The 27,981-nt window shown below is 41.1% G+C and overlaps 1 protein-coding gene across 10 annotated transcripts in view; it reads left to right on the top strand.

Moving 5' to 3' along the window:
- PCGF5 (polycomb group ring finger 5) overlaps positions 1-27,981 on the top strand; it is a 149,280-nt gene that overhangs the window by 12,593 nt on the left and 108,706 nt on the right. For 9 of the 10 annotated variants that reach the window (XR_012160028.1, XM_073353828.2, XM_073353829.2 and 6 more), the window contains exons 4-6: positions 13,661-13,716; positions 13,830-13,889; positions 27,469-27,617. Coding sequence is in view for 9 of the 10 variants with exons in the window: in XM_073353828.2 (XP_073209929.1) it covers positions 13,661-13,716; positions 13,830-13,889; positions 27,469-27,617 (265 nt within the window). In the remaining variant the exon portion in view is untranslated. The remainder of the gene's footprint in view (positions 1-13,660; positions 13,717-13,829; positions 13,890-27,468; positions 27,618-27,981) is intronic. The other variant, XM_078853832.1, reaches the window with a different exon arrangement.

Raw genomic sequence — 27,981 nt, forward strand, 5'->3', positions numbered from 1 at the left:
ATTTGGTTGAAAATTCACAGAAAATACTTGTTTTTTTTTTTAACTATCCCCCAAAACTGAGTTGACACAGGCAAAAAAAAAGTTAACAGATGACAACCTAGAGTTCAACTCAGTTCTTGGGTATGGAGCCCTGTCTTTCCATAGGCATTCTTCCCTCTGTGTCCCTCAAGCAGTTATTTTATGGTTCTTCCCAGAGTACATGTGCCAAGAGGAGGGTGAAGTTGAACTGAGGTTAATCCCTTGTTCACTAAGGACCAGATACTGCCCCAGCAACCTGTCACTGCTGTCTACAATACTGATTTCCAAGGCAGACTGATGAGCACTTTTTCTCCTAGGTAGAGAATTTTGAGATTTTTCTCTGCAATGGCATAATAACATAAGAACGACTATACTGGATCAGATCAATGGTCCATCTAGCCCAGTATCCTGTCTTCTGACAGTGTCCAATGCCAGGTGTTTCAGAGGGAATGAACAGAACAGGTATTCATCAAGTGATCCACCCCCTGTCACCTATTCACAGCTTCTGGCAAACAGAGGCTAAGGAAATTTCAGAGCATCATTTTGCATCCCTGTCCATCCTGGCTAATAGCCATTGATGGACCTGTCCTCCATGAATTTATCTAGTTCTTTTTCGAACCCTGTTATAGTCTTGGCCTTCACAACATTTTCTGGCAAAGAGTTCCACATGTTGAATGTGCATTGTGTGAAGAAATACTTCCTTTTGTTCGTTTTAAACCTGCTGCCTGTTAATTTCATTGGGTGACCCCTAGTCCTTGTGTTATGAAGAGTAAATAACACTTTCTTATTTACTTTCGCCATACCAGTCATGACTTTATAGATCTCTGTCATATCCCCCCTTAGTCGTCTTTTTTCCAAGCTGAAAAGTCCCAGTCTTATTAATCTCTCATATGGAAGCTGTTCCATAGTCCTAATCATTTTTGTTTCCCTTTTCTGTACCTTTTCCAATTCCAGTATATCTTTTCTGAGATGGGGCAATGAGATCTGCACACAGCATTCAAGATCTGAGCATACCAGGGATTTATATAGAGGCAATATGATATTTTCTGTCTTGTTATCTGTCCCTTTCCTACTGATTCCCAACGTTCTATTAGCTTTTTTAACTGCTGCTGCATACTGTGTGAATGTTTTCAGAGAACTATCCACAATGATACCACTCAAAAAAGAGATACTGAAAACAGTTAATTTAAATCCCATCATTTTATATGTATTGTTGGGATTATGTTTTCCAGTGTGCATTACTGTGCATTTATTAACACTGAAATTTCATCTGTTATAGTATCAGGACTTCATCTTTGTTGTGGATGCCCTAGTTAGACAAGCCTTAAGACTACAAACTTGATGGGCAAAAATCACTTTGGTAGTTTTGACCTACAAGAGACACTCAAATTTTAAATTGTTAAAGAAGAATCTGAAAGTTGCCTTCCCCCTTGGGTCAGCCCTTTTTACCAAAGGGTTAGCAGATTTGGGGATGCAGTGTCCTGACAGCTTTTCACCTCCTCCAAGGCCTTCAAATGTGCCCAGTTGTGCACACAAGTCTTTTACTTTCTGGGTTTTTTATAGGCACATACTCTGCAGTTTCTTGCTGACTAGAGTAAAGGTGTATTAGGGATAAGTAATTTTGTTGCTCCGTATTCCTCTATACCACACAGTATATAACCCACAATTTTTGTGGTGCTGTTTGAGTTAGGGTTGAGTTTTTCTTTGAATAATTTTGCATGTAGTTCCTTTACATTGGTAGGGTTTGTATTGTTCAGGTAACTTATATCTAAAGTAAATTGGGCAGACAGGCAGACTACTGTATAGAGGGAGTGATATCACAGGAGCTAGTTTGGTGGATTTGGTTTGCTATTTTTTTCTCTCTGCTGAAAAGAGGACATTTAACCATTGTCTGGGCTTTCAGAGGGAACTGAAGAAACCAAATTAACAGATAAGAAATTAACTATTCTCTGAGGTACAGTTTGCATGGTGAAACTGACTATAATTGATCTAATATCACCTGGGAAAAGCTGTAATAGGTATCTGACTCGTGCTTAAAAAGGCAGTTTAATGTTAATGGTAATTTTTGAGGATGCATGATGGACTACCTACCATCTCTTTGTGCCCAGCAACTATCTCTTTCTTTCTGTAAGGGTAAAAAAAATAACCCCCAACCTTTTACACCGGTAATAGTAGTCTGAGTTTTTCCTACTTTGTAACAGATATTCTACCAGGAGAGCTTATGATTAAAAGTGAAGAAAATATCCATATGGGATCAATATAAGAGCAAATATTCAGGTCTTAATTACATCAGAGTTGTTTATTTGTTTATTCCCTGGGGGTTTATGGTTAGGTGTTTGTATGTAGAGCAGTCCATGGGAGAACGACATGTTTAAATTGTATACAAAAAAGACAGGGTGATATTCAGCTGCATCTGACCAGTTTGGTTAATGAGTATCTCATAAAATGTCATTCTGAGCTTTTGGGGAGGTTAGGCATGAAAGGACCTCTCTCTCTTTATATATACTATATATAAATGTTATAGGTATTCATATTGCTTCCCCTCACCATAGTGCCTGAGTGACTCTGGTGCACTGTGTTTGTCCTCTCAGAAGATGGTGTGTAGCACAAACAATGCTACTTATGTGCTGAAAACAAAAATATAGTAGAAATATTTCTATGCTGATGTGAGAATTTCACTTAATCTGAAAAATATATTTCTGAACTATGTAAATAATTTTGTGCTCTAGACAGGAAATATGAACGTGAGAAAAAAACTAAGACCACAAGCTAGAACTGCAGAAACAGCAATATTCTGTGGGAAGTTTCCTTAAACCCAGTTACCCTAAAAGGGGTTTATTTGACAAGAACCTTCATAAAACAAGTAGTTTGCTAGTTACAATTTATAAAAAACAGTTTTAAAGATATGTTAAACTCAAAGTAATCAGAAGAGCAAATGAGCAGAAATATCAAACTGAGTCTTCTGATGTTGACTATATGGCTTGCTGTATATATTTTACACAATGAGTTTTCAGAGAGCCTATCCTTATCATTGCTTGAGAACAGAATAATATTTTATGTGCAATGGCATTAAACCCTGTATGAAGTTTTAACTAAAACGAATTGCACTGTTGTTTATTATGCTTGAAACTTCTCAGGGATATATGAGTGAACTGTGTTATTACATGTTTGAACCAGTTAGATTTTTGAAATATAGGTACTATATCATTATAAACTAACTTCTGAGTAATTGCCATAAGTGTTAATTTTTTAAAAATATATCTTTCAGTTACTAGTGTTCAGGGCCTGTCTAGACTGCAAAGTTAACTGTGAAATTCTATGTCAATCTTGAAAATGGAGATTCAGTTTCTGAGGGATGTTACATTGTTAAAATCACTTTGGGCCCTGTCCTGCATTCCCTGTCTAACAAAAATTATGTATGCACCAAAAATCATTGGGGGCTTTGGGTGCACCAAGAAGGTAGGATCACACTCTTTTGATATCCTGCTCTAGGGACACCAGTGAACCTGAATGAGTTTTCAGTTTGCCTTGTGATACACAATTAGTAGTGGAGAATTGCTTTGCTCATGTAATTCATCCTGTCTTTTAAAAATAAAAATGTCAGGGTTCAGTCTAAAGCTGGTATTTACATTTGATTGTTTATACTCTTCTGTACCTTTGGGGTTTTTTTGATGCAGGGAAAGGTGGCTATAGTTAATCTCTGAAAATACTTGCTTCAAGTTTTACAGGAACTATTTTGTTAAATAACAGAAAGGATTGACTTTGGAATTATCTAACGTAGGTGTTCAGGTTTCATTTTGGAATTGGTTTGGTGTAGAATGAAAGACATTTCCTTGCAGTTTTGAAAACCTTAGGATGATGGGACTACTCTGAAAGGCACATCTGAAAGTGACAAATACTTTCAAATTTTTTTTTATTCCCTATAGTTTGTAGTCAGAGCCTAACATTACTTTTTCTGCCATTTTTTGATTTATTACTTCAGACATATATTGATTTGTGTAATATTTATGCTTCTTAGAGAGCAAATGTGAAAATGACTCTGGTTTGTTTCCTTATTGAAAGAAAACATTAATTGTAGACCATGAAACCAGTACTCAATGCTATTTTCCATCTTTGGCACCCAAGTTAGAAGACAAAATAAAAGCCAATAGATGGGGAGTTCCACTCTGTAAACAAAAAGGATGGAGGAGGTTTTTTCGGGGTTTGTTTGCCCTTCTGGGGAATTAGGAGCTGTTTTGTTGGGGAGGGGGGCGGTGTTGTAGTAGTAGTAGAAGGAGTCAGATGGAGCTACTTTAGGATATAGAGTTGGTTCTAGGTAGCCTGTGCATATTCCCACTTGTGTAATATGCCCTTACCCCAGCACCACTAAGCTTTGGGAACCTTATACAAAACAGTGCCCCTTAGCTGCACTGGACATTCAGAGCTGAGGCTATAAAAGGGCCTCAGTGCTCCTGGGCCAGGCTGGTAGGCTTATTGGGGTAACTATCAGAGCAGGAGTGCTTCAGTGTCCTGGGATTCTTGTTCTCCCGCTAGCTCTATGAGTGTTGCTCTCTTAGCTTCCCTGGCCTGTTGGGACAGCCCATTTTAGATGGTAGAGTCTCAATTTAGTTCTGGCATGAAGTTGAGAAATAATTAGTAAGTGATTTGTAAAAGTGCCTAGAATATGAAAAATGCCATAGCAGGGTTTTCTTCACAATGTGACACAATAGGCCAGGACTAAAGTTCAAAAACTAGTATAGGTGTCTCATACCAAAATGCTTTGGTGACCGATCTAATTTGACCTTTTTTTAATTAGACATGCTGTCTGTAAAGAGAGAATCTGGAATTCTCATATACTTACTACAGGAAGATAATTATCTGTAGAAATCACCTTTATCCATTCCCCAACTATAAGATCACCTCTCTCCTCTTCCTTAACTTTTCACCCCTCATAGGAAAAGGTAGTGAACAAGCATGCAGTCTATGGGAGGATTATATTATAAATAATATATTTATAATAAATAAATTTTGACTGAAATTTGGCATGCATGTCTCAGTCAGAGAATAAGGTTGTGTACCTTAGTTTCTTTTTCTGTGAAATTTGAAAAAGGTATTTTATTGTACAGTTGAAGAATGGATAAAACGGAATCTGTTTGAGTCAAAATCATTTTGTGGAAGAAAGGTAACAGAGGCTACGGTGGGATAGTGCTTGGGATATGCTACAGACCCCAAGGATCCGATTTGGATATAGATGGAGACCTCTTTAATATTTTTAATGAAATAAATACTACTGGGAATTGTGTGATTAGGGGAGACTTTAATTTCCCAGATATAGTTTGGAGAATGAGTGCTACTAATAATGGTATCGCTCAGATATTCCTGGATGTGATATCTAATAGATTTCTTCACCAAATAGTCACCGGACCAACAAGAGGTGATGCCACTTTAGATTTAGTATTGGTAGCAAGGACCTCATAGAAGAACTGATTGTAGAAGACAACCTTGATCGAGTGATTATGATCTAATTTAATTTAAGATAAATTAAAGATAGATAAATGAAAATAGGTCTGTAACTAGGATCTTTGATTTCAAAAGGGCAAACTTTAAAAAATTTAAGGGAAGTAGTTGGGGAAGAGGACTGGACTGAAAACTCAATTATCTGAATGTAGAAGAGGCTTGGAATTACTTTAACTCAAGTTGCAGGAACTATCTGAAGCCTGTACCCGAAGCAAGGAGAAAAAATTTGTGGGGAAGGGTTGAAGACCAAACTGGATGAACAAGCATCTTAAGCAGGTTATTAAGAGAAAGCAGAAAGCCTACAAGGAATGGAAGATAGGATGGATCTTGGAGGTCAGAAAGTGTAGGGGGAAAGTGAGAACTGCCACAAGCCAAGCAGAGTTGGACCTTGTAAAGGGAATTAAAACCAATAGTAAAAGGTTCTTTAGCCACATAAATTAAAAAAAAAGCAAGGAAAGAAGTGGGCTAAACACTGAAGATGAGGTGCAGATTAATGATAGTCTAGGCATGGCCCAACACCTAAACCAATGCTTTACCTCAGTTTTTAATAAGGGTAATGAGATTAGAGGAAGTGGCAGGGCCTAATGGAAACGAGGATATGGAAGTAGAAATTACCACATCCAAGGTAGAAGTCAAACTCAGACAGCTTAATGGGACCGAATCGAGGAGCCCAGATAATCTCCAGCCAACAATATTAAAGGACCAGACACACAAAATTGCAAACACAGTAGCTGGGATTTTTAATGACTATGTAAGTTTGGGGATTGTATCCTATGACTAGAGAATTGTTAATATCGTACCTATTTTTAAGAGAGAGGGAAAAAATGATCTAGGATACTATAAGCCTATTCGTTTGACTTCAATTATATACAAGGACTTGGAACAAATTTTGAAAGAGAAAGTAGTTGAAGGCATAGAGGTAAACGGTAATTAGGATAAAATGCAACATGGTTTACAAAGGTAGATTGTGCCAGACCAACCTGATCTTTTTCTTTGAGAAGATAACTGATTTTTTAGATAAAGGAAATGCAGCAACTCTAATCTACCTGGATTTCATACAGTTCCACATGGTTAATACGGAGAAGATGGGGCTTACTGCAAGAATTGAAAGGTGGGTAAGGAACTGCGTAAAGGGGAGACTACAATGGGTTATACTGAAAGTTGAACTGTCAGACTGGAGGGAGGTTACTAGTGGGGTTTCTTAGGGATCAGTCTTGGGACCAATATATTTAACATTTTCATTAATGACACAGAATTACTCAATTTGGCACAGAACGTGGGAGTGTGCAAATAAATTTGCAGATGAGACAACGTTGGAAACTATCGGCAATACAGAGGAGGACTGGAATATCAGACAAGAAGAAGTGGATGACGTAGTAATAGAAGTGGAGTAATAGAAACTGAATATATTTAATAGTGTAAAGTGAAAAGTCATGCACTTAGGGAATCATTTTTGCTATCAGCTGGGGACATATCATTTCGAAGTGGCAAAGGAAGAGAGAGACCTGGGTGTTTTGATCTATCACAGGATGACTATGAGCCACCAATGTAATGCGGCCGTGAAAAAGGCTAATGCAATCATAGGATGCCTCAGATGAGGTATTTTCAGTCAAGATAGGGAAGTGTTATTACCATTGTACAAGGCACTGGTGAGATCTGATTTGGAATACTACATGCAGTTCTGGTGTCTCATGTTTACGAAAGATGAATTCAAACTGGAACAGGTTCAGAGAATGGCTACTAGGATGATCAGAGAAATGGAGAACCTTCCTTATGAGAGGAGACTTAAGGAGCTTGGCTTGTTTAACCTAACCAAACGAAGGCTGAGAGGAGATACGATTGCTCTTTATAAATACATCAGAGGGATAAACAGCAGGAAGGGGGAGGAGTTTTTTAAGTTAATGGCCAATGTTGGCACAAGAACAAATGGATATAAACTGGCCATCAACAAGCTTAGGTTCATAATTAGTGAAGGTTTCTAAGCATCAGAGGACTGATCAGGAATAGCCTTCCAATGGGGGGAAGTGGAGGCAAAAAACATAACTGTTTTCAAGACTGAGCTTGATAAGTTTAGTGGGGATGGTATGACATTCCAGGGTGCCATCCAGACCTGTGAGGGCCTTTCTCACCCTTGCCCTGCACCCTAGGATGTCTCACAATGCTTTGCTCCTGTAGCTCCCACCTGGGCTACTCTCAAACAGCCTGCCAGCCACACATCAGTCACATTCTGGTGTCCACTTCCAGGTGGCCCCAGCATTCTCACAGTCCTGAATTTCCCCCCAAAACATGTGTTCTGTACTGTCCAGCACTCTTCTGGATCAGATTCTCATGCCAGGATCTACTCCAAAGTCCAAAGGCTGTTCCTTTTGTCGTCTTAGGTGAGAGAGAGAGAGAGAGAGAGAGATGGATAGGGAGAGATATCTTGGGGTGTTTTTGCCCCTCACTTTATAGTTCAGTCCCCAAAGTTCATTGCTACTGTTGGAGTCTTGTGGTGAAAGAGGTTTCAGGCTATTGTTTGCTAAGATACAGATCTGTTCATACAGTAACTCCTTGCTTAACATTGTAGGTATGTTCTTGAAAAATGCAACTTTAAGCAAAATGATGTTTAGCTAATCCAATTTCTCCATAAGAATTAATGTAAATACAGGGGGTTAGGTTCCAGGGAAATGTTTTTCATCAGAGAAAAAACATATATACACACACACAGTATAAGTTTTAAACAAACAATTTAATACTGTACACAGCAATGATGATTGTGAAGCTTGGTTGAGGTGGTGAAGTTAGAGTGTGGAAGAGGGTGGGATATTTCCCAGGGAATGTCTTACTGCTAAATGATGAACTAGCATTCAGATGAGCCCTCAAGGGTTAACACATTGTTATTGTAGCCTCACACTCTACAAGGCAGCACGAATGGAGGGAGAGGAGACATATCCTGTGTGAGAGAGATGCGCATTGCCCCTTTAAGGATGCTGTCACCACTCTAAGTACATTGCCTTTTTAAGTAGATCAGCAAGTTGAGACAGTAGCTGCGACCAGCAAGCTCCCTCCGTCCAGAGCCCTGTCGTGTCTCCACCCTGCTCTATATGGAGAAGGGGTAAGTGGGGGACAGGAGCAGGGGGGTGGGGGCCACCCTGAAATTAGTGAAGGTTACTACTGACACACCCACACACACCCCCACACAGCAAGCAGGAGGCTCCCAGGAGCAACACATGGCAGTGCGGGCAGCTACAGCACAGGGAACTTAGGGGAGTGGGGAGCTGATAGGGGGGCTGCCGGTCCATCTGGGTTCCAAGCCCCTACCAGCTAGCTCCAATAGGCTGCTCTTCCTGCCAGCAGTGGACAATGCAGGTGGCTGCCAAACAACATTATATGGGAGCATTGCAGAACTTTAAACAAGCATGTTCCCTAATTGATCAGCAACATAAGAACGAAACAGCATTAACCGGGATGACTTTAAGTGGGAAGTTGCTGTGCTTGCTCCTCTTCCTTGCCAAAAAATGGCCACTTGATAGATGATTGTCCATCTACTTTTATTATATCTGGTTGGAGGTGTCATCTTGTCCTTTGTCTTTGAGAAACTAGTTTACCCAAACTTGTCTGGTAAACACATTTCAGACCTAATTTAGCTGTTTATAACTTTATATATAAATAATCATGATATTATTGACCAGTGAGTTATTAGTTTTCAAATGATACTTTACAATGCATATTTTGTACAAAGATTATTATAGTAGCATGTGGTATGTGAATACCATTATAGATGGTATGATGAGATTGCCTATACTGGCATATGGTCCATCCAGGCATATGGTCTGTGACTGCTAGTGGCAAATATCTCCAACTGCTGGACATTGGACACTACATGGGGAGGACTCAGAGTTACTACAGTGAAATTCCTTCCCAGGTGTCTGGCTGGTGGGTGTTGCCATCATGCTTGGGGTCTAACTGATCATCATATTTGGGGGCAGGAAGGAATTTTACCTCCAGGTCAGATTGGCAGATTGCCTTCCTCAGCAGCATGGGGCACGGGTCACTTGCTGGTTTAAACTAGAGTAAATAGTGGATTCTCTGTAACTTGAAGTCTTTACGTCAGTAATACTCAGACCTCCATGCTTCAGGAGTCAAATTAGTGATCAACAATACCCAAAAGAGTCACAGTAGTGTTAATTCATTTTTTTAAAATTTATTTATTTATTTATTTATTTTAATTTATTTTTACACACACACAGCAAAATGACTGACCAAGTATTATTATTTTATCAACTACAGTTGACTAATAACCTAGTAAAAGCATCCTGATTGGTTAATAATTAAATCACACAGTGTTTTAATATCATCTGCCACAAAGAGCCTCAGGAGACATTCTACAGAACCACTTGCAAGCCTAAGTCTGATTATCACTGCTTTTAAATCATGATTTGAGGACTTCATTAACTCAACCATAAGTTATGACTCTGTTACAGAAGTAGGTGGTTGGGGTTCTGTGGCCTGTAATGTGCAGGAGGTCAAACTAGATGATCACGATGGTCCCTTATGACCTTAAAGTCTATGAGTCTAAATAAACAAACTGCAGTTAGGAGTTTCAGATGATACACACACACAGCTTCAAACAGCTTTGTTTGCTACATTGTCATTTTGCAAGTTAATAACATCTAATATGCATGATAAGGGGTCAAGGATGGGAAATTTAAGGGCTTTTTGTTTAGAAAATATTAATAATGGTGTTAGTAAAATGTTAATTACTACTTCAGTATTTTTAACACAGAGATTTACCATAATTTCCAGAAAATAACATGCTCTTTTCATTGAATTTTGATGCTGAAAATTAAAGGAGGTGTGTGTATGAGTGCATTTTCTCTTCTACATTATTAATTATTGTGAGGGCAAGTAGAGTGCGCAACAGACATCTCGCATAATCCAACAGCAAACACTGCATTTGTGATGTGACCTCTGAGTGACTCTAGAATTGTTCTGTTTCCCTAGTATTACTATATTGTACCTTATTTGTTTGCCTTAGAGTCCTGTTTGTTGTCCAGGTTCTGAACAACGTACTTTACTGTTGGTGAGAGGAGATGAAACAGTGAGGAGAGGAAGGAAGAGAAAACAGGAGAGAAGAGGAAACAGAGAGGGAGAGGAGACCAAAAGGAGAGGTGAAGAGGTAGAAAGAAGAGGATAGACTAAGTGGACAGGAGAGTGGGTGAGATTAAGAGAGGTAAAAGAACATTGTTAGCTTTAGCAATAAAAACATAGATGCATGTTATTTTCTGGAAAATATTATATCTGTTCTTGGCAGCTGTATTGAAACAATGGGTCATATTTTAGTGATCAGAAAATTGAGAGAGAATTGATATCAAAACCCTGCATTTTTAAGTCTCTAAACGCCCTTGTACATAGTGTCTAACCATAAATACAGTATGTGGTGGGTTTTTTATGAGAGACTGTAGATGAACTGAAGGCTTAAAAACCTATTAGGACAGCTGTCTATTGACCAAATTTAGACCTGGATTAAATGAGTGCAACTCCTGTCAGGTGTAACTGGATCACAAACCAGTGTAAATGAAAAAGTAGCACAGCTAGCATCAATTTGGCACCTGGTAGCCTCAGTTCTCACCTGTGCCAAATTCACGCTCCTTGGGGAAAGTTGGGAGATGGCTCAAAGCACCTTTTTGCTTCCTTGATCCTACGCGGCTGATGGCCAAAAGGATTCCCAGCATAATTTAGAGCAGTCTCTAACTTATGCTCGCAGCAACCAATCAGCATCCTGGGGGATCTGGCAGAGCCCTCTGTGCTCAGACCTGCTCCTAGAATGTCCCACTCCATCACTCCCTCTATGTGAAGAAGTGAAACAAGTTGCATTGAGCCAACTACTCTAGCTTTACTTTAGAGACTAACCAATTTATTTGAGCATAAGCTTTCGTGAGCTACAGCTCACTTCATCAGATGCATACTGTGGAAAATACAGAAGACGTTTTTATACACACAAAGCATGAAAAAATGGGTGTTCATCACTACAAAAGGTTTTCTCTCCCCCCACCCCACTCTCCTGCTGGTAATAGCTTATCTAAAGTGATCACTCTCCTTACAATGTGTATGATAATCAAGGTGGGCCATTTCCAGCACAAATCCAGGAACCCCCCCCCCCCAAACCCACTCTCCTGTTGGCAACAGCTTATGTAAAGTGATCACTCTCCTTACAATGTGTATGATAATCAAGGTGGGCCATTTCCAGCACAAATCCAGCTTTTCTCCCCATACCCCCCCCCCACTCTCCTATTGGTTTGTGGTGGTGGGGGGGGGGGAGAGAGAACCTGGATTTGTGCTGGAAATGGCCAACCTTGATTATCATACACATTGTAAGGAGAGTGATCACTTTAGATAAACTATTACCAGCAGGAGAGTGGGGTGGGGGGAGAGAAAACCTTTTGTAGTGATAAACACCCATTTTTTCATGGTTTGTGTATATAAAAACATCTTCTGTATTTTCCACAGTATGCATCCGATGAAGTGAGCTGTAGCTCACGAAAGCTTATGCTCAAATAAATTGGTTAATCTCTAAGGTGCCACAAGTACTCCTTTTTGCGAATACAGACTAACACGGCTGTTACTCTGAAAACTACTCTAGCTTTGTGTCACATGTGGGATTCTCAGCGGGAAGAGTCCAGGGTTGAGTCCCCAGCAAAGCAGCCAGAACAGGGACCAAGAATTTAGCCTAATGAGTGTCAAAATTCAGGGTGCAGAAAGTGGGGTGATCAGGAAAAGAAACTTACAGAAGGGTTTAAAAGCAAGCCCACCCCACCACTTTCTTATACCTCTTTGCTAACAGCTTGACAATAGAGTGGAATCATCTTTGCTTTATTTTTTACTTTACTTTTTGTTTTCGATCTTGTCCTTCTGTTCTGTGGTGTGTAAATTACATTCATTTCCCACACCCAATTAATGCAATATTTGTGTATATGCTATTCTAGCACTTACTCCAATCTGCACCTCCCTTTATATCACCATTGAATTTAGTCCTATGGTTTTACTATTCTATAATATATAGTTATATTTTATATGGAACTGTTAGATTATTTTATCAATAGTCTGAATTGTTGATACCCAAAATACATACATTCTCTTTTAATCTAAAGATTATTTGGATGTCATATTACTATAGAAAACTGTATGTTTTGTTAATATATAAAAAAGCAGTGTCATAGAAACTGAGTTCCTATCCAGGCTGGTAGAAGTAATAGCAGACGCATATTCTGTCTTGTTTCATAAAGTTTAAGATAACAACTTCAGTACTAGGTAGTTACCCTCGTCTGTTTACACACACCGAGATAAAAATATATTTGCTACCATTATCTGTAAGTAGCCTTCCTTTTGTTAGTTTGTGACACAAAACTATAACCTTATGAAACATAATGTTTGTGTGTGCTAGCACTCTATATTAACCCAGTGGTTATTTTTCTGTATGGCTACCTGTTTTTAATTATTTTTAAGAGATGGTGTGTCGTTGCTTTGTTTGGTGGTACCTTGATACTGTAGTGATGGACATCTTAAAAATGCTTATGAGCATAATAGTTTATAGCAACATTCTTTAGTCCAGAAAAAAAACACAGTCAACCAGAAATTTACCAGAGAAACATTACGGTCAATGAATTTATTATTTAAAGTTGACTACAATGGCCACCATCTTAAAATGGTTGGGGGGGTGGTTACATTTTATCGTTTTTCTAATTGTCCTTTTCAAATATTAAGTGAAACACAATAATTTGCATGTGATAGAAATTGAAAAATACTATGAATGTTTTATATAGTGAGATTGTTTTTCTCCTCTTTCTTCCCCCCTTCCCTTTTTCTCTGTATTTTTTTAAATACTGACACCTGAAGTTATGCCTGATTCTGTAACAAATCAGTGCAAGGGATGGGTGAGAGGAGATAAGTGTGAATATATTTTTCTCATGTTTTTCTTTTTTTTTCATTTTGAAATCTATTGGGTTGTGAATGATGTATTACTTACCAGGAGCATTGTTATATAATTCCTGAAATGTTTGTTTAGGAGGCTTTTTAAATTTGTTTTTAATTACTTATAAGGGGTGTCTAAAATCCTGCATAGGCATCTTCTTTCTTTGAAAGAAATTTTTTTTTTCTTCCTTGAAAGGTTGGATAACACATTAGAGGAAATTATATTTAAGCTGGTGCCTGGACTTCGAGAACGTAAGTTTGATTAGTTTTGCTACCTTTTTTGTGTTATTGGAAGCAGCATTTCTAGTGATATTTCTATATTGCTGATCTGAAACATCACTTTGCTTTTGTTTGATGTTAACTAGAGGAACTTCAGCGTGAGATCGAATTTTGGAAGAAAAACAAACCTCAAGAAAATGGACAAGGTGATTTTTTTGTTGCTGTTCTAGCTATAAATTTAATAATGTATCTGTTCAGTAATGTAATGGCTCCTCCATAGGCCGCAGTCCCATGCAAATACTGGTGTTTGTGTATAGGTCCATTGAATTTAGTGGTTGGAACTACACAGGTGCATAAAATTACACTTTTGCATACGTGTTTACAGGATCAGGGCCACGATACCCTGATGTTTGTCTATTTAGCAATTGTAAATTTTAAATCTAACAATTTCATCCTTATTTTTACTTGCATTTCCCAATAATATTCCCATGTTTGAGATTCATACTACTTTCTGCTTTGAATTCTTAATATCTTTTATACTTGATGTTTTCTACTTTGATCCTAGTTATAATCTACCAGGGGTAAAACATAGAACTACGTGAGTCTTTATATACAGTTGATTTCTTTTGTTATCAAATTTGGCCAGCTGTTAAGTGGGAGGTTGTCAAGAATTAGGTTTGACAAGTAACAGAAATATTTTTCCACAAGTGCTAAACAATTGCTTTATATATATTCCAGAATGGATGTCTTTCACTATTTAGTCTTAAAAATCTTTGGGACTCCTTTATTGAGCTGATAAGTAGTGCAGAAAATCCAGGGGTTTTGTATTCTCTAAACTGGCTTCATGATTTGGATGCCACAGCGTGTTTGACTTTTTGTAAACCATTTAAAGACACACTGTCAATCCAAAGAGAGATTTATTATGCTGTATGAGGATCATCTGTTTCAAAGAGGCATTGTCAAGTACTCTTTTTATAAATTTTTTATATATTTTCTGTTTATAATATCCTCTTTGCAGTTTGAAAAAATAATATTTCCTACCTCACTAGTACTTTGTACATTTACATTTGGCAAACATTACAGGGACAACTTTAATTTTTTCTCTTCCTATTAATACAATTATTTTAATGTTAGCCTATAGTACAATTTAGACAAAACTTTACTAGTCCACTACAAAGTACCAGATATAATTAGAAGTACATATTAAATAAACTTAAGACAAATATATTTATTTATTAATTTTTATTAAAGATAAACAGAACTGTTGATAGTGTTATTTACTCATCATAATGATCCATTAAAAGAAGGGTGTCCTTTACAAGATAAAGGAATATAACAGAGTCAAGGAAATACACTGTAAATTACCAGTTACTGTAAATTTATACAGTTGTAAGGATTGTACGATTGATATATTTTTAACCAGTTCGTCCTTCTAGATCTTCCTCAAACAGTTCAGTTGTTAATCTAAGGACTTCTTTGCTTTGTAGATCAAAGTGTAGAATATAAACGGGTTATGTAGGCTGGCTACTTCCATCTCACCACGATGAAGTCTTCTTGGTTGTCATCTAGGCTGAAAGGTTGCTTGCCTTTGCTCCTACTGTGCGGTTGTTGTGACATTTTGGGGATCACCCAGGTGATTCTTTCACCACCTGTCTTGTAATTTTGGGTGCTTTACTGCTATGCTATAAGAGCTCAGAGTTTTGACACCAGTAGCCAGCCTACAAGCATAAAGGTCTCAACCCTGGCTTCCACCTGCCTAGTTACTCGTTGCAGGGCTGATCCCACTAGCCCTTCTAGTCTCGAGTGTCTCCCAAATCTGTCTGCCCAAGTTCTTAACTACCAGACACTTGGACTTTTCTCCTCCGGTTTGTCACCCCTGAAGGAGTGAAATCTGCCCCCAGTCACGAGTTCACTTGGGCACACACACTCCATACAGCTTGCACAACAAACTCTTGCTTGCAGTAAAAATAAACCAAAGTTTTGTTTGATAGAAAAATCATAAATTCAAAGATGGAATAGGGAGGAAAAACAAACACATGTTACACAGAAAATATATAGAAAGATGGAGTCTCGGTCTTTACACTTCTATGTTAGTTAAATTCCCTTTTCTCATACAAGTTACCTATTGCCTCTGAACAGTTTCCCAGCATATACCCTCTGTTCTACAGGGGATCCCATGTTTCCCAGATAGCACCCAGCTTAGAGGCTGGCCCTCAGTTTTTGGATAGCCTTCACTTCAAACCCTCATAGCACCCAGCTTAGAGGCTGGCCCTCAGTTTTTGGATAGCCTTCACTTCAAACCCTCTTCTCTTTTAACAGGGTGTGCCTTTTTTTTTTTTCCCCTTTCTGTCAGGCTCTGGTAATTCATGGATACACAGAGCAGGGGAAACTCCCTCCTTCCTTAGTTTTCTTTTCAGTTTAAATGTCTTTCCATTAACTTTAATGATCCACCATTGTATCTTCCTGGCTGGACAATGGGTGGGTATTTGAAGTTGGTTTCATGTAAACAACTGACCTGGAAGATGCCCTTCTCTGCCTGATTACTTCACCCTCTGTTCTGAGGTGATGCTGTAGTTGCACCACAGTTATTACAATTTTCTACACACACACACACACATTCATAACCATAATCTGTATACATATCACCTAATGACCGTCAAGGTCAGAACATTACAAGCTTTCATAAAAGACCTTACTTGGCATATACTTATACACAATAACACTGTATACAACCAGTTGATTCAGTTGCTTATTCTCTCGGGTTCAGACACACCTGTTCTCCCTGGGGTGTCTGTGCCCTGATTGTCACAGTTGTTGCCTTCTTTTTCTTCTCAGGTGTCTGTGGCAGCTTGCTTGTAGAGATCGATAGGATGACTGTAGGAGTGCTTGAGCAGGATAGCAGAGAGTGTGAGTGAAGGGTGGTCACTTAAGAGTTTTATACTCTTCTTTCTATTTTAATGGAATTATAGGAAAATACACCTCTTTCAGGTCTCTTTAGATTCAAGGTTGGCTGCCGTTATACTTTCATGGGCTCCATGCCTGGTTTTGGTCACACCTTCAGCTCCTGAGCACACAATCTGTTTAATGAATTTGCCGCATACTTCTAATTGCCTTTGTTCTCTTATCCTCAGATAATCTTTTAAAGTTAGTTTTATCTTTTTGTTGTTGTTATTAGTATTATTATTCAGTCCATTTCCTGAGGGCAGATCTACACTTAAAAGGTGGCAACGGCACAGCTGAACTAGAGTAATGTTTAAGTGAAGACACGCCTATGTCTATGGGAGAGCTCCTCCCGTTGGCGTAGTTACTCCACCTCCACAAGAGGCGCTAGCTGTGTTGACGGGCAAACCTCTCACACTGACATAGCGTTTTCTATACAAGGGGTTTGGTCAGTATAACTACTGGTGTGAACAATCCACACCCCTGAGTGATGTAGTTATACCAAACTAAGTCTGTAGGGTAGACATGGCCTCAGAGATCTCTTCAGTTTCATTAGGGTTCAGTAGGAAATGAAATTCTGTTTGTAAAAACTCCAGACGCTCTTAATATAAACATTTTCAGTTTTACAGTCTTTTTTAAAATTAAATAACTTTTAAAGAGGGTCTCTAGCTTAAATGGTCATTACAGAATTTATTGATTCATCATAATTTTTGGAGAGATGATTCTTCCTGACTTGGGGGAGGGGATTGCTTACATATTAAATAATTAATAAAGCTCCCATCAATATATATATATTCTATACTTAAAAGGCTTCTTAGATTAGAAATCAGTTTAGCAAGGTTATTAAATTTCAGGTTGGTACATAAAGCATTTTACCATAGCCATGATATTAACAAACCATATTAAATGTTTTTCATTCACTTAGAATACTTGCAGATACGCCATTTCAACATTTAAGAAATAAACAAAAATTTTCTGTAAGGCATTTTTCCTAGAATTTCCAGAATGAAGATTTTAGAGTGATTGTGAAAGAAACCCATTTCAATAAGGATATTTCCAGCATTCTTTTGTTTGGGTTTACTACAGTGTTTTTTTTCTTGGAAAGGGGAGCTTGCAGAGACCCGCTATACTCCTGGGTTTTATGTCTTTGATAAGGATCTTCAGTGTTCCTCTTCGAGTGGTGTCCCTGTGGGTGCTCCATTCTAGGTGTTGGTGCGTCACTGCGCCGGAGATTGGAGATTTCTCGCAGCAGTACGCGGTCGGGGGAAGGGCACCCACAGGAGTCGTCTCGTGCAACCGTTAGAACCTCCTATAGTGCGCACTCCCCCAACCATCCTCGGCTGCAGACAGATTTCCGCGGCAGTGCTCTCTTTGATACTTTCTATTAAAAAAAAAAAAGTTGCAAGTTACATAGGAACTTCTTTTTAGTCTATACTTAGTTACACTGTTTAGTTGGTCTTAGTCTATACATAATTACATAGTTTCATTAATTTCTCTTAGATGTTTTTCTTAAAAAAAAAAAAAAAAAGGAAAGGAAAGGAAAAGAGAAGAACGAAAAAGACTTTTTCTCTCCTTAACTCCCCTTTGGGAATAGTTTCTGTTTACCATTACCTTATCTCTAGAGAGGTGGGAGAGGCTTAACTGCAATCATGCCGGGCTCAACAGGATTTAAAAAGTGTGACTCCTGCCGTGAACCGATGATGGCCACACATCCTGCATTCGCTGTCTGGGAGAAACTCATATCTCCCAGAAATGCATACATTGCACCAACTTAACAACAAGGGCAAGACGTGACAGGGATCTCCGCTTGAAAGTGCTTGTCCTGGAGAAATCCTCCCAACCTCCGTGAGAGACATCCTCCGGGGAGTCTCATAAATCGAGATCCCTGAGCTCTGATAAGGCTCTGACTTCCAAACTGTCAGGAAGCGAGCCTTGACCTCTCCAGCAAGGGTCTCTCAGAAAAAGAGAGCTTCCCCAGCGAGGTCTTTACCCTCAGTGCTCCACTCATCCAGAGTTAGCACTTACGAGGCACTGGGCTCCTCCAGCACCATCCCTCAGTGGAGCCCTGCCCAACCTCAATGCGCGGCACAGGAGTTGAGACGTCAAGTCTCCTCCACAGCACACCCCGGTGCAGAGCACGGCACAGGCAGCGGCACCGCGGTCAATGCTGCCACCACCGGCACTGACCCAAGACTTGCTGCCGCCTAACAAGCCGAACCCAGTACGTGTTGGTGCTCCAACGGTCGACCACAACCCCAAGGCGGGACCAGCACAACTCCTGCATCCTGCTGACATAGCAGTTTCTTCAGCACCACAGTCACCGCTGCTCGGCACTGAACACTCCCCGAGCTACATAGCGCGGTACCATCCTTCATCTCCTGCACCACTCTCCATGCATAGTGGCAAGGAAGGAGATGTGCAGGACAATGGCGTCTCCTCTCAACGTTCATCCCCATCACACATGAGACCTACGTGGAATGCTGTGAAGCCTAAGCCTCATCCCTCCAAGCATTTACAGCCCTGGTATGCACAGCGCTGGCCTTACCCATTACCACCTTAGCCCATGCAGTGGCCACAATGGGGTCCTTGGCCTACATACCAGAGCCCCTATTCTGGTCCCCCTTCCCCAGCAACAAGAGGTTCCAGGGTACACCCATCATTACCACACAGAGAAACCTCTGACCCCCCTGAGACAGAGATAGAAGAGGAAGAGATACTATCTCAGGCAGACCTGGATGATTCACCACGTGCCCCACACTCATCTTCTGCACCAGATGAAGCAGTGACGCCGTCTACCCCTACGACACCAGATGACCTGAAACGGTTCCAAGAACTCTTCAAAAGAGTAGCAGACAGCCAAGAAATTGCCTTGCATGAGGTGCAGGAGAAACAACAGAAGTTGTTAAAAATCTTACAACCAGCATCATCGACCAGGATTGCCCTCCCCATGGATGAGGCTATAATGGAGCCTGCAGAGGTAATATGGCAAACAGCAGCATCGGCACCACCCACCAACAAAAGGGCTGACAGAAAATACTTCGTTCCAGCCAAAGGCATGGAATTTTTGTTTTCACACCCTCAAGCCTGTTCTCTGGTAGTAGAGGCTGCTAATCAGCGCAGTAAACAGCCTCATTTCTGCTCCTCACTGCAAGATAAAGAACACAAGAGACTGGACCTCTTTGGGTGAAAAGTTTACTTGTCAGCCACCCTTCTGCGTAGAGTTGCCAACTATTCTGCTCTACTAGCAAATTACAACTACTCTAACTACAGTAAAATACAAGAGCTTGTGGAGGATAAAGCATAAACATAGCATAAACGTCCTCAACTCAACACCATTATCGATGAGGGTCAGTTAATAGCCCGCACAGTGCTGCAAGCCTCAATGGATGTAGCGGACACAGCTGCCCGAACAACCGCAACAGCTGTCGTAATGAGAAGAACATCATGGTTGCAGGCTTTGGGAATTCCAAAAGAACTACAAATAAAAGTGGAGGACCACCCCTTCGATAGGGATAAACTATTCTTGTCTCAAACAGACAACATCCTCCATACCATGAAGGTCTCCCGAGCAATGCTGCATACACTAGACATACACCCACCGCCAGACAAACGCCCTTGCTTTACACCATACTAGAGGTCACGAGACGCCTTGTTTAACCGTCAACAAGCAAGATACTTCACTCAGAACAGACCCAAACAACGGGCCCAGAGACGACGAGCTCCACAGAACCAGGCCTCGTCCACCTGTCCATTTACATCTAAGCCACAATTTTGAAGTCATGGTCAAGAGTATGCACGACCTCCCCACACCTCTTGCGCCAATAGATACCCCATCCCACAATTTTGATCACCGTCTATGCCCAGTTTACCATGCCTGGGCTGCGATAACGACAGATCAATGGGTTTTGGAGATCATGCAGTCTGGCTACACCATTCCTTTCACAGCTATCCCCCCCCCCCACAGTCCCCCCTTCCCCGTCCCTCTTCAGGGACCCCTCTCACGAGCACCTTCTGCAGCAGGAGGTAGAGCACCTCCTACTGCTGGGTGCTGTAAAACCAGTACCACATCAATACCGAGGGAGGGGGTTTTTATTCCAAATATTTCCTGACAGAGAAGAAAGGAGGGGGATGGAGACCAATCTTAGATCTCCGAAAACTCAACAGGTTTGTATGCAACTGCAGGTTCAAAATGGTCACTGTGGCCCCAATAATCCCAGTGCTAGATGGGGGGACTGGTTTGCAGCCCTTGACCTCCAAGATGCATACTTCTATATTACAATACATCCTGCCCACAGACGGTTCCTGAGGTTCACAGTAGGACCCATCACTACCAATACAGGGTCCTTCCCTTCGGACTGTCCCCTGCTCCCCGCATGTTCTCAAAAACGCTCACGGTAGTAGCAGCACATTTACGATGCAAAGGAGTCATCATCTCCCCCTATTTGGACACTTGTCTTCTCAAGGGTACCAACCGACAAAAAACAGCAGGCATGCTGAAGACCACAATAGACCTGTTTCACCACCTAGGTCTACAGATAAATGAAAAGAAATCCATCCTGGAACCAATCGAGCAATTGGAGTTTATTGGAGCCGACGTAGACTCCATACAAGCCAAGGCAATATTGCCAAACCACAGATTCACTACATTGACCAATCTTATTTCCATGGTGACCGTCAGCCCACAAACTTCAGTGAGGACATGCCTCCAGATTCTGGGATGTATGGCAGCTACGACTTTCGTAGTAAAGTATGCCAGACTCCATATGCGCTCTGTGTAGCACTGGTTGAGCATGGTCTATGCACCCAGCAAACACTCAACAGACGTGTGACACTACCACCCAGGGTTATCCTCTCCCTACAATGGTGGACAAAGCCAGGGAATGTATGCTCTGGGATTCCCTTTCAACAAGACTACCCATCAGTGACTATTACAACAGATTCCTCCCTGATAGGTTGGGGCGCTCACTTGGGTCACCACAATGTACAAGGCAAGTGGTCTGCAACAGAAACCCGACTACATATCAATCTCCTGGAACTCCGTGCAGTACACAATGCATGCTGACGCTTCCTCCGTCTCATACGAGAAACCTCAATCTCTATTCTCACCGACAATGTAGCATGCGTGTTTTACATCAATCACTAAGGAGGAGCCAGGTCTCACTCGCTGTGCATAGAAGCCATGAATTTATGGAACTTCTGCATCCGCAACAATATAAACATCACAACATCATACCTACCAGGGTGCCAAAACATTACAGCCGACAACCTCAGCAGGCACTTCTCACAGGAACACGAGTGGGAAATCCACAACAGTGTTCTCAACACAATATTCCAAAAATGGGGTCACTCAGTAATTGACCTTTTCGCCTCAGTGACAAATCACAAATGTCCACTATTTTGCTCAAGGGCAGCCCTGGCACCTGGATTGTTAGGGGATGCCTTCCTCATCCCATGGAGTGCATCACTCATGTACGCCTTCCCGCTGATACCACTGATCCCATGGGTCATCCAGAAGATATGACTCGATAAAGCATACATCATTCTCATTGTCCCCACACAGCCCAGACAGACTTGGTTTGCGTACCTCTCACGTCTAGCAGTCTATGCCCCACAACCACTGCCTTTCCGGATGGATCTCCTTCCTGTCCCAGAACAAGAGCCTGATGCTCCATCCAGACCCAGCGAAACTTCATCTCAAAGCATGGCTCCTCTGTTCGGAGAAAGTAAAACAGGTATTACTAAATAGCTGTTCCCTCACCACTAGAAATACTTACCGCCATAAGTGGAAAGATTCTCCCTTTGGTGTCAGCAAAAACAGCTGAATGTGACCAAGGCGCCTCTCTCTATGATTCTAGACTGCCTACTAGAACTTAAGGAAACAGGGTTAGCCATAAGCTCTATTAAAGTACACCTCGCTGCCATTATGGCCCTCCACGAACAGATAGAAAGGGCTCCAATATTCGCTCACCCGATTAAATGGCGCTTTCTAGCAGGTATACAGAACATGTACCCAGAGGCACGCCAACCTGCACCACCATAGGATCTCAGTCTTTTGTGTTCAAATGTCTCACAAGACCACCCTTCAAACCTCTAGCAACCTGCTCACTCCTTCATATGTCAATGAAGGCTGCATTCCTAGTGGCAATCATGTCTGCCAGATGTGTCAGTGAAATAGGAGCATTTATGGCTGAACCACCGTACACTGTATTTACCAAAGACAAAATTGTTATGTCCTCTCCCAAAATTCTTCCCCAAAGTGGCTACAAATTTTCATATTAACCAAACCATAACTTTACCTGCCTTCTATCCCAAGCCACATAACAACTCTCGAGAAGCAACATTGCACATGCTAGATGTCAGACGGGCTGTAGCCTTCTACTTGGACAGAACTAAACCTTTCCGCAAGTCACCAAGACTATTCGTCTCTATAGCAGAGCGCTCTAAGGGCTCTACAGTATTCACTCTGAGACTTTCCAAATGGGTCTCTACCTGTATTCAAACTTGCTACCACCTGCATCACACCCGTGCCCACATACCCATGGGCATCAGTTCCCACTCAACGCAAGTCATGGTGACATCGATTGCATTCTTGAACAATGTCCCCTTAATAGATATTTGTAGAGCTGCAACCTGGATATCGGAGCACATTTTTGCAAAGCATTACGCTATCACCTAAGGCCTTGTCTCAGACTCTATCATTGGCCTTATAGTGCTCTCATCAACAGAGGGACTGTCGGGAGAGCGTGTGCTACAGGAGGTGCCAACGGCCGCACGAGACGACTCCTGTGCGTGCCCTTCCCCCGACCAAGTACTGCTGCGAGAAATCTCCGGCGCAGGGACACACCGATACCTAGAGTGGAGCACCCACAGGAACACACATCTCGAAGAACCATCGTTACTGTACAAGGTGAGTAACTTCTTCTTTCTTCTTTTTGAAGTCCTTTTGACCAAATTGTGTTTAACAGTTGCAATTTTTACAATTAAAACTCCAGTTAAATATTCTATACAAAGTATGAATCACAACAACCAAGTTTGCATCCATTTTCCAAAACATAGCATAAAAGGAATTGGCATAGAAGGTAAAGTTAAAAATGCAGCATTTCCAAGTTTTTGTAAACACTCTTAGGCGTCCTAAGTATCTCCCTTGATACTTGGGGACTTGTCCCTGAGGTGACAGGAAGCAGAAGCCTCCTGGAATTCCTTTGATTAGCTAGAAAACCTCCTAACATAAATAACTAAAAACGTGTTTGTCATACTCACCAAGCACCCTGGCTATAAGCTGCTTGTAACTATATGTTACTATTCAGTAAAGGTACAAGCAAGTTTGTTATGACCTAATGTTTTAAGAATAAGTTATAATAATTTTATTAATATCAGTAGTGAGGTCTGTTCACCGCAAGTCTCAAACTACCAAAATATGCTGCCACAGATATAGGGTCTTTCTGTTAGAGCAAAGGTGACCTTGGGCTGAGGGGTTCTGGATCTGCAAGACACTTCTAAGTCCAGATTACAGGTTGGATAGATATGTTTACATAACAGAAGCATTTGGAATAAGTTAGACTCCCAGAAAGTGCTTAGAAATCTGCTCTGAAAAGAAATTAAGTGTATGGATTTCTTACTGAATAATTTCACTAGTGTTTCCTTGTGGTACCGGCAGCAGCTTAATACTGTAATGTGTGAAGGACTTTTCTGCCATGTGTGGTTTGGTTCTTTTGACTTGAAGAAATTTCTTGGATACTGATTCAGTATTATAAGTCTAAAAAAGATTTTTTTTTTTCAATCACATCAAGTCATGCTTTAATAGGTTGCTTGTACCAGATGCCTGGACAGTTGCCTAGACAAGATCATAGTTGAAATAGCTGCAAGGACTTTTCTGGGAAATAGCATAGAGCTCTTAAGGCCTGGGAGGGGAGTTTGAATTCCTGTCCGGGCGTCCTGAAAGATATTTCTCTTGCACATGTTCCTGGATTGTTTATCTGATTGAAAGTTAGCTAATTCCCTAGTGTCTGGTATTGGAAAAGCCTTAACAGGAAACCCAGATCCTTAATTGAAGCTTCCTCTATTATTCAACATTAGTAACTACTGAAAATTAAAGTTATGCAAGGTTTTGTATTTGCTGCAGAAGCCGTGAAGCACAGATAATTCTCCACAGACAAATGCTTGTCATATGTACTTTGCCTGTTCGAGGGAAGGGGTTTAATTCCTGGAATTTCACAGAACTTTCCTTGGTAGTTTGATACAGTATATCCTGTTTATAGATGGTAAAAAGCAGCTGCAGGGACAAATAAAAATGTGGTTTGTTCAACTAGAAAACGTGCCAGTGATTAGTGATGTCTTGTTTCTGGCTTGTCTAAGATATTTTTCTTTCCAAAAATTTGGAGTAACAAAAGTGGACAAGGTGAATAAGGTACTATGTCTGAAAATGTGTGCATTTATTCATTAATTACTTTAGGCATGAGAGATTGTTTTCCATACAGTTTTGACTCTGGTTTCACATTTTAACTGTTTTTATTCATGTATGAGTAGTTTGAGGTGGAAATAAAAAAACATAATAGAAACTGATTTAACAGAGTATCAGAATCGGCAAAAAGTAATCCATTCAAGTCACTTGTTTATCTCATAAACCAGTTTTTGCATGCATGTGAATTGGAGCTGATAGATCAGAATGTTTAAACTGTTCTTTTGTCCTAGTTTCATTCTTATTTCTCAATTTTTATCAGCTACTCATTTTTCTGTAACTCATGTCAGCACTTCATTAGTCTTGATATGTTGAATTAGTGTTTTGTACCTGCAGTGAACAGCATTTATTTAGTAACCCCCTAAATAAAATAGAAAGACTCTGAGATTGCCACTATTACAGAGGTGGGCAAACTACGGCCCATGGGCCACATCCGGCCCGCAGGACCCTCCTGTCCGGCCCCTGAGCTCCTGGCCCAGGAGGCTAGCCCCCGGCCCCTCCCCTCCTGTTCCCCCTCCCCCGCAGCCTCAGCACACTGTGCCACGTTCTGGGCAGCTGGGCAGCGCAGGTGCAGAGCTGCGGCCCGACCTGGTGCTCTGGGTGGCGCGGCTGTAGCACTGCCAGCCACCGGTGCTCCAGGCAGCGCGGTTAGGGGGCAGGGGGAAGGTTGGATAGAGGGCAGGGGAGTTCGGGGGTGTGAATAGGGGTTGGGGGGGGTCAGAGGGCAGGGAACGGGGGGGGTTGGATGGGGCGGGGTCCCGGGGGGCAGTCAGGAATGAGGAGGGGGTTGGATGGGGCAGCAGGGGGCAGTCAGGGGTGGCGGTCCGGGGGTGGTCAGGAGACAGGGAGCAGGGGTTAGTGGATGGGGCAGGAGTCGTGGGGAGGCCATCAGGAGACAGGAAACAGTGGGGTTTGGGTAGGGCAGGAGTCCTGGGGGAGCCGTCAGGGGTAAGAATCAGGGGGTCGGATAGGAGGCAGGGGCCGGAGCACACCTGGCTGTTTGGGGAGACACAGCCTCCCCTAACCGGCCCTCCATACCATTTTGGAAACCAAGTGTGGCCCTCAGGCCAAAAAGTTTGCTCACCCCTGTACTATTAGGTGTATATAATAGGTGTGTTGTATGTTGTCTTCCAAACTTGTTAAAAGCTAAGCCAGTTAGAAACGCACCATTTTAATTTGCTGTATGATTAGTGTTATTTGTATTACAAAAACACCCAGAGGTGCCTGTTAGGATTGGGACTCTGTCAGGGGCACCAGAATGGGGGGGTCAGGGAGCCACGGCCCCCGCACTTTTAAAAGTGGGAGGGCTATGCACTTTTTACCAGCCATGAGGGCGAGTGAGGGGTGAGGAAGGGGCGGAGAAGAGTGAGCGGGGACGGGGCCTTGGGGGTGAGGGGCAGCATGAGGGCAGGGGCTTGAGGAGAAGGAGCAGTGCAGAGGCGGGGTCTAGGGGCTGGCAGCAAGGGCAGGTCACCAGTGGGGCTCCCCCCACTTCCCCCCACTTTTAGGAAGCTTCCGCTGATACTGGGCTCTATTGTGCTGGACACTGTAACATACATGGTAGGAGACACTCCATGGCCTGAAAAGTTTACAGTGTAAATTAAGATGCAACAAGTGGGTGTAACAAATAAATGGAGGGAATGGGTGAAGGAGGATAAAAGGTAACTGATAAGAACACATAGTTACAGAGGCTATGTCTTCACTGCAAAAAAAAAAAAAAAAAAGGAGGGGGCGTTTACAGCAGTATATTTAACATATTAGCTGTAAAATCTTAGTGGAGACATGGCACCTGTAGATATTACTGCAAAGTCAATACTGTACCTCCACCTGTGGCTGATCTTGCCTAGTATACTTCATGGTAAAAATACAGTGCTTTGTCGCCTCTATCCTTTACTGCAGGATAGCTAATGCATGTTAGTTATCCCACAGCTAATGCATGTTACTTTTGCATAGTTAAATGGGGTTGACTTATTCTGAGATGTGAGCTTTATTAATTACAGGAAGTAAACACACAAAAATAGACTACCATAATCACTATTCACCACCTGCCTAACCACTATCTGTAAAGTAGCAATCCTTTATGTGCATGTAAAATTGAAATTTCAGTAGTAAACTTCAGTTTTCAAGGATTGTAAATTGAGCTGTTTTTAAAGAATGCATTGAATGAAATTCAGTCCAATAGCATATTTTTAAAGAACATGCCAGATTTAAAATAATTGAACCAAAGCATTTTAATGCATTTGGGAGAATTTAGCTTTAAATATATCTTTGATTTCATATCTATATCTCTGTGTGTATGCATGAGTGTACTAATTCATTCCCAGACATTGCAAACCATTCCTTTTAATTGTATGGTATCTGAATAATCTGATCTTTATATTTTACAGATGAAAGTTCAAAAGCTGACAAGCCCAAAGTAGATGAAGAGGGTGATGAAAATCAAGACGATAAAGATTATCATCGGAGTGACCCACAGATTGCTATTTGCCTTGATTGTTTACGGAACAATGGGCAGTCAGGGGATAACATAGTAAAAGTGAGTTGTTGGAAAGAATCTGTGCTGCTTATTATTTCCTGACAATTTAAGATAAACTTCTGTGGGAGAGAGTTTTGCAGTGTTCATGACCTATAACCATCTCCATTGTCGCCATAACAAAATCCTCTCTTGGTTGGAGCATTATAAAGAATCTTGCAATTTTCACAATTCGCTGCCTATAAAATTACTCATTTGTGATTAACCTTTTCAGTAATCTATAGGACTAGCACATGTTGTGGTAAAACAGGATGAGAACTGGAATACCAAATAGAAATGTACACCGTGGTATTACAATATTTTAGATCTTCTTCTGTTGTGGTTTGTCCACTTAACATGAACAGGCTCAAATATTTTCCCATCACTT

This window comes from Lepidochelys kempii, chromosome 7, assembly GCF_965140285.1.
Source record: "Lepidochelys kempii isolate rLepKem1 chromosome 7, rLepKem1.hap1, whole genome shotgun sequence".
Lineage (NCBI taxonomy): Eukaryota > Metazoa > Chordata > Testudines > Cheloniidae > Lepidochelys > Lepidochelys kempii.